The following is a 15,951-nucleotide window of genomic DNA, read 5'->3' on the forward strand; positions in this document are numbered from 1 at the left end:
AAGTGTTTGTTTAACACATACCTTACAGGCAGGGTAACTATTTCTTACAAGCAACTTGTTGAGGTTCAAAATTATGATCAGATAATTTCAGCCCTGCCACAAGAATGAAAGCAGAAATTAAAACAACACAGGTTTGGTGATCATACAATATGGTCCACAGATTCTACTTTATTATGACAAAGTCTGGAAAGTGTTGACTGTTCAATTCTTGACACATTGAACATGTTTTTGTTGCAATTATTTTGTACAATAGTTTAAGTTGCATTATTGTGCTGAGGAGATATTGTGTTTTTATGCAACAAATGCAGACTTTCATCTCACTCAAAGGCCTAAACACCGACTCAGCTACAATCACTCAAGTTTCCCCCCAGAGGTCAGTACTTTGTCCCCTACTCTTCATCATCTACATCCTTCCCGTTGGTCAAATCCTCGGCCTCTTCAACCTACATTTCCACTGCTATGCTGATGATACACAAATATATCTAGCCACCAAGTCCCTCACCAACCCACCTGTGACCCATATTGAATCCTGTCTGACTGCAATAAAAGCATGGATGATAAATAAACAGTGACAAAACAGAACTCCTACTCATTGGAACCAAATCCACCCTCACTAAAACGGGCACTTTGAAACTCAGTATCGATGACATCGTTGTTTCTCCATCCCCCCACGCACATAACCTTGGCGTCATTCTGGATGTCAAACAGACTGTAAAATCTTCATTCTTCCATCTTTGCAACATGGCCAAAATATAATATATTATTATTATCATTGCTTACATAGGCAATTGGTATATTACTTGGCAATTGGTAGCTACTGTGTAGCTTTTTATCACTTTCTTTCAATCTTCTTCACTGGTTTCTGGCTAAGGTTTACATTTCTTATTGGCCTATTATTTAATTTTAGATCGACTTTGTCTGGAAATTGCTCAAGTTGTCAGGACTCAAAATTCAAGGACTACAACATTACTAAAAACTAAAGAGGATATTTCTCTCTTTCCTCTGCTTTGTGCTTTATGGAATGTTGAATTTGCCAACTTTTCTGCACTCTGCCCCAAAACAGTTAATAAATCTTATCAGAGAGGCCTTATTGTCCAGTATGGGTATAGGTGGAGACAGGCTAATGCGGAGAAAAGTGGGAATCATTTGGTCCCCTAATCGTAATAATATCAATGTTGTATTATAAGTGAGGGGGCCCAGGCATGTATCTTTTCAGGGGTGCCAGGATTCCTAGTGCCGGCCTTGGGTTGAGTATACCTACAACCAGGGTTGGGTAGGTTACTTTTTAAATGTAATCCGTTACAGTTACCTGTTACCCGTCCAGATTTTAATCAGTAACATAACTTTTTGATTATTTTAGTATTAAGGGGAATTAGAAGACAAATATGAATATCCTATTAACAATTGAACACCTTTTGCAGAGTGAATCAATGTTAGAGCTTACATAGCTGGCCAAAAACTGAATTAGCATTTTACCATTTGCATGGGTGCCTTTGGAAAGGGTTTCTAAACCATTGCTTTCTAGTTCATTATGACTGGGCTACATTTCTACACACACGCTAAAGTTCTGTCAGATATACAGTCATTCCGATTTCCAATTTCTGAACATGACCCAAAATCTAATAATTGTGACAACTGCTCCCTCTGCTGCTTCACCTCCCCCTGCAGCGGACGGGCTCCGGCGTTCGACGTCACCGGCCTTCTGACACTATCTCATCATGCTTTTCACCTGTGTCCTGTTTAGCTCACCTGTTCCTCATCCTCATCATTTCCCCCCAGTATATATGTTCCCTCTGCTCCCCCTGTCTTTGTGTGTAATTGTCTCTATATATAAGAAAGAGCAGTGTACGCTTTGATTCTATTAAAAAACACTGTATAACGATCACTCAATTCTCCTGCTCCTCCTTTATCCACCCCCCGAAGACGTGACAGAATTACACACCTGCGAAATACTCTAAAGGATATGGAGCCTGAAGGAGCCACAGGCGAGGCCGGTGTTGCGGAGGCGGTGAAGATACATTCTACAATGCTGGCCAGCCTAGGCGCCGCAATGGACAATGTGTTAAAAGCGGTACAGCGCCTAGAGCTGAGCCAGCAGAACCCCGCAGCACCGGCCGTCTCTCCGCCTCCCCAAGCTGCGCCGCCCAACATAGGGCCTATGCACCTGCCCCTACCCAGGGACTACGACGGGACGGCGGACCGCTGCCAGGGTTTTCTGTTACAGCTGGACATCGCGCTCCAGGCGATGCACCCTGCGCCGACCGAGGCCCAGAAGATCACTTCACTCGTCTCCTGCCTGTCCGGAAAAGCCCTGGAGTGGGAGAGAGGCGGGTGAACGGCTGTTCCACCTGCGGCAGGGGACGAGGTCGGCGCAGGAGTTCGCCCTGGAGTTCCGGACCCTGGCACCAGGTTCGGGGTGGAACGAGCGGGCTCTCATCGACCACTATCGGTGTAGCCTTCGCGAGGACGTCCGGAGGGAGCTAGCTTGTCGAGACATGTCCCTCTCTATGTGCACTGTCCCTTGCTTTCCCAGTGTAAGGCGCTGGTAGACTCAGGCGCAGCTGGGTATTTCATGGATAGGTCCTTTGCTCTGCGTTCACCCATACCACTTCAGGTCCTCACTACCCCCCTGCCCGTAAGAGCTATGGACAGCCGGCCACTAGGGTTGGGTCTGGTCACTAGATGCACTGTTCCCCTCCTTATGGTTACCGGCGACCGTCACAGCGAAACCCTTTCATTCCATGTCATCTCCTGGTCTAGTCAGAGTATTTCGGGGTGGTCGCGGAAGTGTCAAGGTAGGTGTTTGGGTGTTTCCGTTGGCTCGACCTCGGTGGAAAGTCCAGACAGTGCTCCCGCCGTGCCAATTCCCCCCAAATACAGGTACTTGGCTGCGGTTTTTTCCAAGGCTAAGGCCACTGTGTTGCCGCCACACCGGCCGGGGGATTGTGCGATAGACCTCATTGACGGAGCCGCACTCCCAAAGGGTCACGTGTATCCACTGTCCCGCACCGAAACGGAAACCATGGGCGCGTACGTTACGGAAGCGTTGGAACAGGGCTACATTAGGCCTTCCAAGTCACAGGTCTCCTCGAGTTTCTTTTTTGTGAAAAAGAAGGACGGTGGTTTGCGCCCGTGCATCGATTACCGAGCGCTGAACAAGATCACCATTCCGTTCCGCTACCCTCTCCCTTGGATCTCTGCGGAGGTGGAGAGGATGCACGGGGCCCGCTTTTTCACCAAATTAGACCTCAGGAGCGCCTATAACCTGGTGCGTATCCGGGAAGGGGATGAGTGGAAAACAGCCTTTAGTACCACGTCCGGCCACTATGAATATTTAGTGATGCCGTACGGGTTGATGAATGCTCCTTCAGTCTTTCAGTCCTTCGTCAACGATGTATTCCGAGACATGTTGTGTGAGGGCGTGGTGGTGTATATCGATCACATCTTGATTTACACTGCCACCCGCGCCGAACATGTCTCGTTAGTGCGCAGGGTGCTTGTTAGACTGCTGGAGCATGACCTGTACGTGAAAGCCGAGAAGTGTCTGTTTTTCCAGTCGTCTGTGTCCTTCCTGGGATATCGTTTTCCAGCACAGGTGTGGCTATGGAGGAGCCTCACATTGACGCTGTGCGTAATTGGCCGACCCCGACCACGGTAAAGGACGTGCAACGTTTCTTAGGCTTCTCGAATTATTACAGGAGGTTTATCCGGGGCTTTAGCCAGGTCGCGGCTCCGATCACCTCCCGTTTGTGGAACTGAAACATCGTTTCACCACCGCTCCGGTCCTGGCCCATCCTGACCCGTCGCTCCAGTTCATCGTGGAGGTGGATGCGTCCGACTGTGGGCTCGGTGCCATCCTCTCCCAATGGACGGGGAGTCGTAATACGTTCCGTCCCTGTGCCTTCTTCTCCCAGAAGCTCAGTGCAGCGGAGCGGAACTACGACATAGGGGATTGTGAGCTGCTGGCCGTGGTTCGAGCCTTGTCGGCGTGGCGGCACTGGTTAGAGGGGGCTAAACACCCTTTCCTCGTCTGGACGGACCACCGGAACCTGGAGTACATGCGGGCAGCGAGAAGGCTGACTACTCGCCAGGCAAGGTGGGCTATGTTTTTCACCCGGTTTGTGTTTACTCTTACTTACAGGCCGGGGAGTAAGAACGTCGGGGCTGACGCACTGTCCTGCCAGCATGACACGGAGGAGAGGCCAGTGGATGACGCTCCCGTGCTCCCGGAGTCGTGCATCGAGGCACTGGTGGTATGGGAACTGGACGCGGACATCGCTAGAGCGCAGCGTGACGAGCCCTCTCCGCCCACATGCCCTGAGGGTCGTACGTATGTGCCGGCGTCTGTCCGCGACCGCCTCATCTACTGGGCGCATACATCTCCCTCTTCCGGTCATCCTGGCATCGGGCCAACGGTGCGTGCCCTGGCCGGTAAGTACTGGTGGCCCACTTTAGCCAAGGACGTGAGGGTGTACGTCTCTTCCTGCCGGAAGCTGGCCCCGCGGTTTGTGGGGCCCTTTAAAGTCCTGAGGAGAGTCAACGAGGTAACATATCAGTTATGCCTTCCCCCCGACTACCGTATTAACCCCAAGTTCCATGTGTCTCTCCTCAGGCCGGTGGTGGCTGGTCCCCTTCAGGGGTGTGAGGTGCAGGAGGTTCCCCCTCCCCCTCTGGACATCGAGGGGGCCCCGGCGTACTCCGTCCGCTCCATCATTGACTCGAGGCGCCAGGCGGGGGGCCTCCAGTACCTCGTGGAGTGGGAGGGGTACGGCCCGGAGGAGCGGAGCTGGGTTCCGGTGAAGGACGTCCTGGCTCCCGTCCTCGTCCGCGATTTCCATCGGCGTCATCCAGATCGCCCTGCTCCGTGTCCCCCGGGTCGGCCCCGGGGCCGGTGTCGTCGCGAGAGGGGGGGTACTGTGACAACTGCTCCCTCTGCTGCTTCACCTCCCCCTGCAGCGGACGGGCTCCGGCGTTCGACGTCACCAGCCTTCTGACACCATCGTCCATCTCATCATGCTTTTCACCTGTGTCCTGTTTAGCGCACCTGTTCCTCATCCTCATCATTTCCCCCCAGTATATATGTTCCCTCTGCTCCCCCTGTCTTTGTGTGTAATTGCCTCTATATATAAGAAAGAGCAGTGTACGCTTCGATTCTATTAAAAAACTGTATAACGATCACGCAATTCTCCTGCTCCTCCTTTATCCACCCCCCGAAGACGTGACAATAATGTGTTAACCTATTCTGTTATTTGTGTTTTTATTGCTTCAAAACATTGGTGAGAAATGAACGGCACTTTCTCGAAAAGGGTATTGATATCCTTGTAAATAAAAATCAAGATATCTGATTTTGAGCATACACTAAATCTGAAGTAGTCTGATCTTTTGCTCCACAACCGCCAACATTCTCAATACATTGCAGAAACCCCATGCACGTGAATGCAAGTTCGCAATCATGAACAAACACCTGCACACAAATACACTTCACCCGCACAAACGTAACCTGCAATTATTGCCACCAGCGATGCATTTTCAAAATTAAAGAAATAAACTGTTATTATACACCTGCACAAACAGTGGGGAGAACAAGTATTCGATACACTGTTGATTTTGCAGGTTTTCCCACTTACAAAGCATGTAGAAGTCTGTAATTTTTACGATAGGTACTCTTCAACTGTGAATGACGAAATCTAAAACAAAAATCCAGAAAATCACATTGTATGATTTTTAAGTAATTCCTGCGCTGCAGGATTTTAATCCATGATGGCGTAGTGTATTACTAATGGTTTTCTTTGAGACTGTGGTCCCAGCTCTCTTCAGGTCATTGACCAGGTCCTGCCGTGTAGTTCTGGGCTGATCCTTCACCTTCCTCATGATCATTGATGCCCCACGAGGTGTTATCTTGCATGGTGAGATCCTGGCTGTGTGTTTCGGGTCATTGTCATGCTGGATGACCCAGCCACGGCCCGTCTTCAGTGCTCTTACTGAGGGAAGGAGGTTGTTTGCCAAGATCTCGCGATACATGTCCCCATCCATCCTCCCCTCAATACGGTGCAGTCGTCCTGTCCCCTTTGCAGAAAAGCATCCCCAAAGAATGATGTTTCCACCTCCATGCTTCACGGTTAGAATGGTGTTCTTGGAGTTGTACTCATCCTTCTTCTTCCTCCAAACACGGCGAGTGGAGTTTAGACCAAAAAGCACTATTTTTGTCGCATCAGACCACATGACCTTCTCCCATTCCTCCTCTGGATCATCCAGATAGTCATTGGCAAACTTCAGATGGGCCTAGACATGCGCTGGCTTGAGTAGAGGGACCTTGCGTGCGCTGCAGGATTTTAATCCATGACGCCGTAGTGTGTTACTAATGGTTTTCTTTGAGACTGTAGTCCCAGTTCTCTTCAGGTCATTGATCAGGTCCTGCCGTGTAGTTCTGGGCTGATCCCTCACTGAATTCCTCATGATCATTGAAGCCCCACGAGGTGAGTTTTTGCATGTAGCCCCAGACCGAGGGAGATTGACCGTCATCTTGAACTTCTTCTATTTTCTAATAATTGTGGTAACAGTTGTTGCCTTCTCACCAAGCTGCTTGCCTATTGTCCTGTAGCCCATCCCAGCCTTGTGCAGGTCTACAATTTTATCCCTGATGTCCTTACACAGTTCTCTTGTCTTGGCCATTGTGGAGAGGTTGGAGTCTGTTTGATTGAGTGTGTCGACAGGTGCCTTTTATACAGGTAACGAGTTCAAACAGGTGCAGTTAATACAGGTAATGAGTGGAGAACAGGAGGGCTTCTTAAAGAAAAACTAACAGGTCTGTGAGAGACAGAATTCTTACTGGTTGGTAGGTGATCAAATACTTATGTCATGCAAAAAATGCAAAGTAATTATTTAAAAATCATACAATGTGATTGTCTGGATTTTGTTTTAGATTCCGTCTCTCACAGTTCAAGTGTACCTATGATAAAAATTACAGACCTCTACATGCTTTGTAAGTAGGAAAACCTGCAAAATTGGCAGTGTATCAAATACTTGTTCTCCCCACTGAAGTTTATGGACAATGTTGTCTCTAGTCAATGATAATCAATGAACGCAATTTTCTGAAATGTAAAGAAAGCAGAATCACATGGACTGCCGGTATGGAGTTGAGGTGTCTGCATCAAATACAAATCATCATCCTTTGGCAGAGTGCTACCCAACACATCTTTTCCCCTCAAATATCATGATGAATTCCATTTGTTTTATCTTGAAGGCAGCGCCATGTTACAGCTATCTAACAAATAGTTGCCTAACATTCTAAACAATTCCTGTTTGAGTTTTTCAGTGCAACACTTCTCTGCTTTGTTGTTCGGTACATTTGAGAAATAAACCTTGACACTTGAATTATATAATATAGAACATTTGAACTAATAACACAAGTTAGGGCTGTCGCCTATCATTGGTCTGAGAATGCTGCGCAGAGTAGATAACTAAATCACCTTTAAATGAGTCGGCTAATATTGATACACATTTTTTTCACCAATTAAAGTAGCGCTTCATCAGTCACTAAATTGCTTATGCGCGTCCACGTTTGCGCGTATGATGATCACACACAACAACTGTGGTAAACTAAAAGTTAAGTTACTGATTACAAATATGGACAGGATTACATTTAAAAAGTAACCCACCCAACCCTGTCCATAATCAGCTTTGCAACACCAAGTGTGGATATATTGTATGCTGTTAATGCACTCATGATACCAATATTTAGTCTCAGGCACAAGTGAAGTCATAGAGGACAGAAGAAAGGAGAAGAGAGACTGAGCATTTTCAAAGCAACTGTACTTTGGGGTGGAGATTATTGGCAAAGTAAACAGGAAATGGAATCTTATAACCTTACAGATTAAGTTGGTTTGGAGTATTCAGCTACATTTGTTGAGTCAGTCAGATGATTTACCTCCAACTATGTTGTTCATGTTTTCAATCATTCTGCTGTCAGAAATAAGTTAGTTTAGTCATTCATCCAAATGACTGTCTTTTTTCTATAATATATATTACAATAATGCATTTTAATTTATATAAACTTATTGCTGGAGGCAGTTATGAGCAGTTATTCAACCAAACCAACATGAAGTGTATTCTTTCCTGCAACTACTCCTCACTTTCCTCAGCAGGTAATTTACTGTGGTATCAACTGTCTCCAAGATCCGCTCCCCTTATGCTCTTCCTGGACTCTGGGATTGTGTTGAGAGCTGATTATATTGACTCTCACTTCTCTTATAAACTTAACAAAGAGAAGACCCATGTGGATTTGGATTGTTTCTCTATTGAAGTGACAGACTGTACTCTGTACTACTGTGCTCTGAGGCCCGCAGTGACAGGGTACCCAGAAGCAATGTACAAAAACCTACCATCACGTTAGATAGTAATTCTTCTCTAGTTCCTGCTGTCATTAGACAATAGGGCAATCAAGTAAAAATAAACAGTCACCAATTAAACTGAGTTAAGAGGAGCCTACTGTTACATATAACAGGCAGTAAGGGGAACTGACTCAGCCAAAGAGTGGAAGTTCCAATGAAGGTCATTTTAAATAAACATTTATTCTATGTGAAAATCAGTGACTATGATGCTGCTCTATTCTCTTTTGTTTTTAAGTGAAGAAAGTTGGTAACAAGAAGATGATTATGTCCTAAGAATGTAATCCCCCTTGTCTACTCATAAAACTAATGGAACATTTCTGTCCATACCCTACATCAACACTAATTGTAACTCAAACTCCACATCATCCCTAAGCTTAGCTGTCAGTGTTCCTTCTCATTATTGTATGAAATGTAAAATCTTGTACTTCATAATCAAATCAAGATTTAAGGAATCAATTGTCACGGTAAGGTGAGCAGCAGCGCCACCGTTCCGTGCACCCTCAGTTCCCGTCACATACAAACGCATCCTGGACTTGTTTTGTGTCATGTCCATCTTCATTCACACCAGGTCCCATTTATCTTGTTAGTATGTGTTTAAATGTTTCCCCTCTGCTCCCCCCATTGTGGATCATTGTTGTTGTTACTGGATGTCGTCGTCGGTGTGTGTGTGCGTGTGCGCGTGTGTGTAAGTTCATCATACCTGTTGCCTATGTTCATTTTGCTGCTTAAGTCAGCCCTTTTCTTTCATTGTGTTTTTTGTAGTGCTCGGTGTTTGTTTAATTAAAAGATCAACACCGACTACCTCTTCCTGCGCCTGGTTCCCTTACTCCCGCACCGCATGACAGAATACCTTACTGACATTTTATACGACAATGCTTTTGATTGACTTTCTCAGGGAGATAATCTTCTGTGTGTCAACTTTATAATAGTTGAAAAGATAAATAAAATAATAATTTATTATAGTGAGTAGAATTTCCGTTAGACGAAGCCAAGGGATAGCTATTGTGTAAAACTGTTAATATGTACTACACATCGCTAAGGAGCTGAGCAAACAGGAACACACAATTTCATGGCCAATTACAGGCCAATCTTCAACCACAACTTCCTCTCCATGATGTTGGAGAAAGTGGTTGCTATACAGCTTCAGGACCATCTAAATCAGAACAGCTCATTTGAGAAACTCCAGTCAGGTTTCCAGCAGGCCCACAGCACTGAAACAGCCCTGCTCAGTGTCACCAATGACTTACTGATGGCAGCTGATGCAGGCTCCTTGTGTCTCCTTATCCTCCTAGACCTGAGTGCTGGGTTTGACTTTGTCGACCACCTGATCCTCCTAGAAAATCTCCAGGACACCACAGGACAGTCTGGGCAAGCCCTGAGATGGTTCCACTCATACCTCTCATACAGGACCTCACAAGGTGGGTCTAGGTCCCAGACCTATCACATCTTCTGCGGTGCGCCACAGGTTTCTGTTCTTGGTCCCATCCTGTTTATCCTCTATATGCTCCCTCTTGGTCTGGTCAGTCAGCCAGCAAGGAATCTCAATCCACAGTTACGTTTCCAGGAACTCCAATATATCCAAAACAGCGCTGCCAGGATCCTGATGAGAGAACGGAAACATAACCATATCACCCCCATCATGGTATCTCTGCACTGGCTTTCTTGTCTCATTTCGGATATTAATTCAAAACCCTCCTACTGGCCTACCAGAAGTCTCAAGGAACTGCTTTCCCTCCTTAACCCCACCGCACCATCAGGTTAAGTAATAGTCAGCTCCTCCACGTCTCCAGGACAAAACTCTGCTCCTTGGGGGATCAGGCTTTTAGCTCAACCACCTGAAGTCAACACAGTCTCTGGGCTAATTTAAAACAGGCCTAAATGCAGGATGATATTTTGGATAATCTTTATTGTCCTTACATTTTTCTATTTTTATTAAATGTACTTTGAGATTATTCTAAATAATGAAATGCAGTGAATTATTATGATTTATATACCCAGGCAGGTATGTGAACTTTGACTGTATGGTTGCCATGGCAGCGTAGCATTCCATTATGCTAGGCTAGCACTCTTTTGTTCACACCTTAAACCTACCTTTTTAACATGTTTACTTTATGATAGGACAAGCTACTTGAACAAGGACAAGCTACTTTAGCCGTTTAGGGATAATATATGATCATGATTGTGTCATTGTCATTAGTCTGTGCTTGTAAAACTTGTTCCCATCTAAACGAATACATTGAAGTAACCAACTGTTATCTATGTCTGAAGAAATGTATTTGAAATAGAGTATTTATTTTGGTCCTCCCCATCTTTAATGTGCCATAAATGCATGTTTCAATGACCCTGTTTACAACAACTAGAGCAACATCAAACACGCTGTTACATAGATTTACTGGACAGTATATTTCAGTAGAATTGTACTGCAGACACATAATTCAAAACAGCATTCTGATCTAATATGAGTGTGTCCCTTTATGTTTTCTAACATTCTTCAACAATCAATAGAAGCACACTAGCTGCTTTTAGAGTATACTGACGATTTCAGTACACAAACAGGTCAGTATAGCTACGAGTCTGCTATTTAGGAATCTCAGCATAAAATTCAGGAATACAGGAGTCATGTTACCCAGATTCCATTAGGCCTGGTGTATAAAACAAGCAATGGTTGGAAAACGAGTATGGTGGCTTTGGATTTTAAGTCCTTGCTATTTTAGACATTTGCAGAAAAAGTAAGCGAAAAATTTAATAAGGAGTCCAAAAGGAATTGTAAAAATAAACCATGGAAGAATACTCATATATTCAGGTATCACAAGGGGGCTCTCTTAGCCAACCCTGCTGTAGGACACGTAAAACCACATATATTTACAGAGCATCTGTTCAGCTCTCTCACTTCTCGTTCAGTTGGTCTCTAGTCTTCATCAGGATGTTGCTGGTTATACAGCTGCTTCTCTTTGTGTTTGTCGGTGAGTGTTGAAATACTCTGTTTGATAAATAATAAATGTGCAACATTAAATTAAAGACATTAAATTATTTATGGTATAAATAATCAGGTTTACATGTATATACTCCTATCATTATATTATGAGAGCATTGTATGCAGTCCTTTTTCCTTTACCATTAAACTGAATTTGGAATCAAACATTTTGAAATAAACTATTATGAATAATGGCATTACTTGTACTGTTGTAGGTGATAGTATTGAACAGGCAATAACTCCGCTGAATCCAGAAGTCATTGCTGTTGAGGGAACAGACATCACTCTCTCCTGTAACTACAAGGGCAACATTAACAATCTGCAATGGTACCGTCAATACTCTGGATCTAGACCAGAATGTCTTCTTCTGATCCTCGAAGGCAGCATGTTTGTACAGAATACATCCATAACAACTGCCAGACACACTGTTAAACTGAAAGATAAGACCCGTGTGGATCTGGAGATCTCCCCTGCTGAAGTGACAGACTCTGCTCTGTACTACTGTGCCCTGGAGCCCACTGTGACAGGAAAACCAGAAGCACTGTACAAAAACCTTAAGTCAATTGAGTAATCCTACTCTAGTCAATCCTACCCATATGTCATTTGTCAAAAGTCCCATCAAGTAGAATGAACTGTCACCATTTATTCTGAGTTCATAGGAGATGCCAAATGTTATACATTACAGTCAATAAGTAAACCTGATTCAGCCAAAGTGGAAGTTCCTAGAGAAGATCATTTAAAAAAAGAAGTGGACTCAGTGACTGAAACAGTGACTATGTTGGTGTTCTATTTAAGTGTACTTCTTGGTAAGAATATGACATAAAATGCAATCACAGAATGTAAACGGTTAAGTTCTTATTATAATATTATCATTATAATACTAGAGTACCATGTCGAAATGTAATCATTGTCCATCTTTTATTACTCTAGACAGAGAGTAATATTGTTAAACTGTCCTGTATATACAACAGCTCCTCATTAATCAACACAGTGTTCTGGTACCACCAGCACCCTGGATCCTCTCCACAGTCCTAATTACTCTGAGTTAATAACTAACACTGGTAATACCAAATCTACTCACACATGATAAAGGCAACAAACCTGTGAATCTTAGATCTTCTCAGCTGAAATAACAGACTCTGCTCTGTACCATTTCACTCTGCAGGCCAGTGTGACATGAAACCCAGACACACTACCTATGGAAGTATGAAGTCACTATCTGTTGTGGTACCATGACATATCCAGATTCAGACATTTTCCTGTACTTGACACCAGTAGGGGGCAATAATTAACACCACTCCCCGAAGTCTCCATCTTTACTGTTACCATTAACAAAGTAAACAAATGTACAGCTGCACCCTTGTGCCCACAGTGACAGGAAGTCCTAAACCTGTATCTGAGATTCCTAAAATCTCACTGGGCAAAAACAGAAAACCTGTTGTTAAAAACATTAAGAGCCTATAAACTTGCTATATCCTGGCCGGTCTGTAATGTACATTCTCCTACATTCCACAACAGTATTTTTATTTATTACTTGTTTCTTTTCAGGACGGATTACTGGGGATCAGATTACTCCTGTAGATGTTGACATGATCAGTACAGAGGGACAAACTGTGACTTTGAGCTACAATTATGAAGTAATTAGTAGTAATTATCCATGGCTTCACTGGTACCGTCATTATCTTAACCAGGCACCTCAGTTTATACTGTATAAAGGTGCTAAAAGGGAGAGCTCTACTAATCATATTCCTGATGACAGATATTAATCCACAACATCTGGTACATCAACTGATCTGATCATTCAACAACTAACCCTGTCAGACACAGCTCTTTACTACTGTGCTTTGTTGTGGTGTGGATAAAAAATAAACATCAAATCACAAATTGATATCATATGTCAGAGGTTTTGAGGTCACCTGTACTGTGTTCACATCACATACCAGGAACTATTTTATTTCTTGCTCTTCTGTGGTGGATATTTCTTGTCAAAGAAGAAATGAAAGAGAATGTTTCTGAAATGTTTCTACCCTTCACATAGGATATAAATCACCCACCATGCATTAATGTAGACCAAAAAACACATGTACAGTCACTCAAATAACAGGAAACATCTCTTTTTGCTTACACATACAGATTGGAAATTGAATACTGTATTTCTGCTTGTCTATGATGTCCATAACCAAAAAAGCACAGTTCAAATACTCACGTACATGTTGCTGACAGAATAAGAAAGAGTTTTATTACCAAGTTAGAACAGTGGACTGAGCATAAAAATAATAGACTGCATAAAAAACTAAAAATAACAAGAAAGTATGTATAAGGTTCAGGATTTTGTCCAGGTGAGGGTTGTTTACTATGTGTTTGTAGAGAGGTGTAGTAGATGTGTCCAGTTGAAGGTTGTGTGTGTATGTGGGAGAGGGTTATAGATTTGTCTGTGTATTTTGGGAGAGGGCTATATTCAATTTGGGTTATCAATATCAATGAGTTCCCTAGGAAACCATGTCAGGATATTTTTGTGATGGTAATTCCATCGATCGAGTAAGAAACAGAGACAAAGTTCTCTTGGCACATTCTAACAGTTTTATTAACCATTATGCAAATATGAGAGACACGTCAAACGCTTACATACATAATCATCTGAGGAGTCTCTAACTCCATACATGAACAATCCGTATTTATTACATCGAAAAGGGATGTGGTAAGATCATCTGTCTTGTCATATAAGAGTTTACCCAAAGGGGTCTGTCCCCCCACCTTATCCTTCTCAACTCCTGAGGAGACAAAATGTCTGGATAATCAACAGAGACATTAAAGTGTTATACAGATTTACGAGTACCCCTCTAATCCACCCGTGTCGGTCAAGGATGCCTCCTATTTAAACACCAGACCTCTCTCGGTATCTTTAACTAGTAACTCATTCATACATGTATAGGACGACAAAGAATACATCCTTCTTCAAGGCAGGAGGACATGGCCCAAATACCTAATAATCCTTTGATATTATACAGACATGTGTGTCACAATCAAAGTACAGATTTACATACCAGCCAATAGAAAGACAGACATTTCTCAAATGCACCTTAGTTCAAAATTTCCATAACAATTTTCCAACACACTTCCTTTATTTACTGTGACAAATATTTATTTTCTTCAACTCTATAAAGGTAGGTACAGTTTAAACCCCCAAAAAAATTATAAAGAAAATTCCCATAACTTGGTGCTGATGGAGTCAACCTGATGGAGGCAACCTTATAAAGCACATACTCCTGAATGAGGAGATACAGAAATTCCATTCAGACAGACACTGTCAACTTCCAGGAAGGGAAGCAGAGCCAGTTGTAGGAAATATGGATGTCCGTATCAGTTGCAGGAAAAATGGATGTCCGTATCAGTTGCAGGAAATATGGATGTCCGTATCAGTTGCAGGAAATATGGATGTTTTATTCAAAACCCAACGAGAATCAAACGAAACGAGAGTCGGGACTTAAAACCTTTCCGAGTCGATGTATGCGTCGACGCGGAGGTAACTAATTTGCCAATATATTAAAAACTATAATGGCTAGAAGAGTATCGTTTTCTTTTAAGAATATCTAGACATCTTAGTGAAGCGTTTGCAATCCCATGGGTATCACAGCCTGAGAGAGTGAAACGCAAAGTTGGACCAAATCTTGATAACATTACGCATTGCATGTAATGGTTCCTTTACCCTATCCTCTTTTTTTACATCGAATCGTGATCGCTTCTACGGCATATCGTCTTGAAACAAGACCAGTGGAAAGCAGGAATGCTGGGAAGGGGGAGGTGGTAATTTGGGGAGGCCATTGTGCAAGGGCTAGTCATAGCTTACATTGCTAAGGATCATTGGGTTTTCTTCAAGACAGCAACATATTTACAAAGAAAAACGTTTTAGAATATATTTTTGAACATAACCAAGAAGCTGAGGAATGGAATTTGTCCAGGACCAGGTAAGGCAAATGACCATTTTGGCTCGGACACGCTAGCGCGACGTGACTCATCTGGATAAGATGGTAAGTAGTTTGCTATTTAGCTATATTTAGCACCTGTAATGATTGGTGCAGTGTTGCGGGTGCAAGGAACCAGGTGCAGGCAGAGGTAGTCGGTGTTGATCTTTTAATTTAAACAAAAGTAACACTGAGCACAAAACAACTAAAGAAAAGGCTGACTTCAGCAGCAAACCGAAAGCAAGCAAAGATATAAGGTACTTACATTAAACAACAACAATGATCCACACTGTGGGGAGCAGAGGGGAAACATTTAAACACATACAAATTAGTAGATAAGGATCTGGTGTGCATGATTAAGACATGTGACGAAACAAATCCGGGATGTGTTCATATGTATTGGGAATTAAGGGTGTATGGAACGGTGGCCCTGCACCGTATTACATCGTTTGCATTATAAAAATTATGTAAAACTGTTGTTCTGTCAACATACTAGAGGGATGTTTATGATTTTTTTGAAAAGATTGTGGTCTCTTATCTTGTTGTTTTCATTACGAGACGTAACTAAAACCTCACTAGCAGTCCTCTGCTGCCAGCTGGTGGGTATTTTGTGTACAAATAGACA

The 15,951-nt window shown here is 43.4% G+C and overlaps 1 gene segment (V, D, J or C); it reads left to right on the plus strand.

The window, feature by feature from the left end:
- Window positions 1-11,307: 11,307 nt before the first annotated feature.
- On the plus strand, window positions 11,308-11,952 carry LOC105008672. The segment is given in 2 exon segments: window positions 11,308-11,353; window positions 11,580-11,952. Coding segments are annotated over 2 exon segments (396 nt in total).
- The last annotated feature ends 3,999 nt before the right edge of the window (window positions 11,953-15,951 follow it).

The sequence above is a fragment of the Esox lucius genome, chromosome 3 (genome assembly GCF_011004845.1).
Source record: "Esox lucius isolate fEsoLuc1 chromosome 3, fEsoLuc1.pri, whole genome shotgun sequence".
NCBI lineage: Eukaryota > Metazoa > Chordata > Actinopteri > Esociformes > Esocidae > Esox > Esox lucius.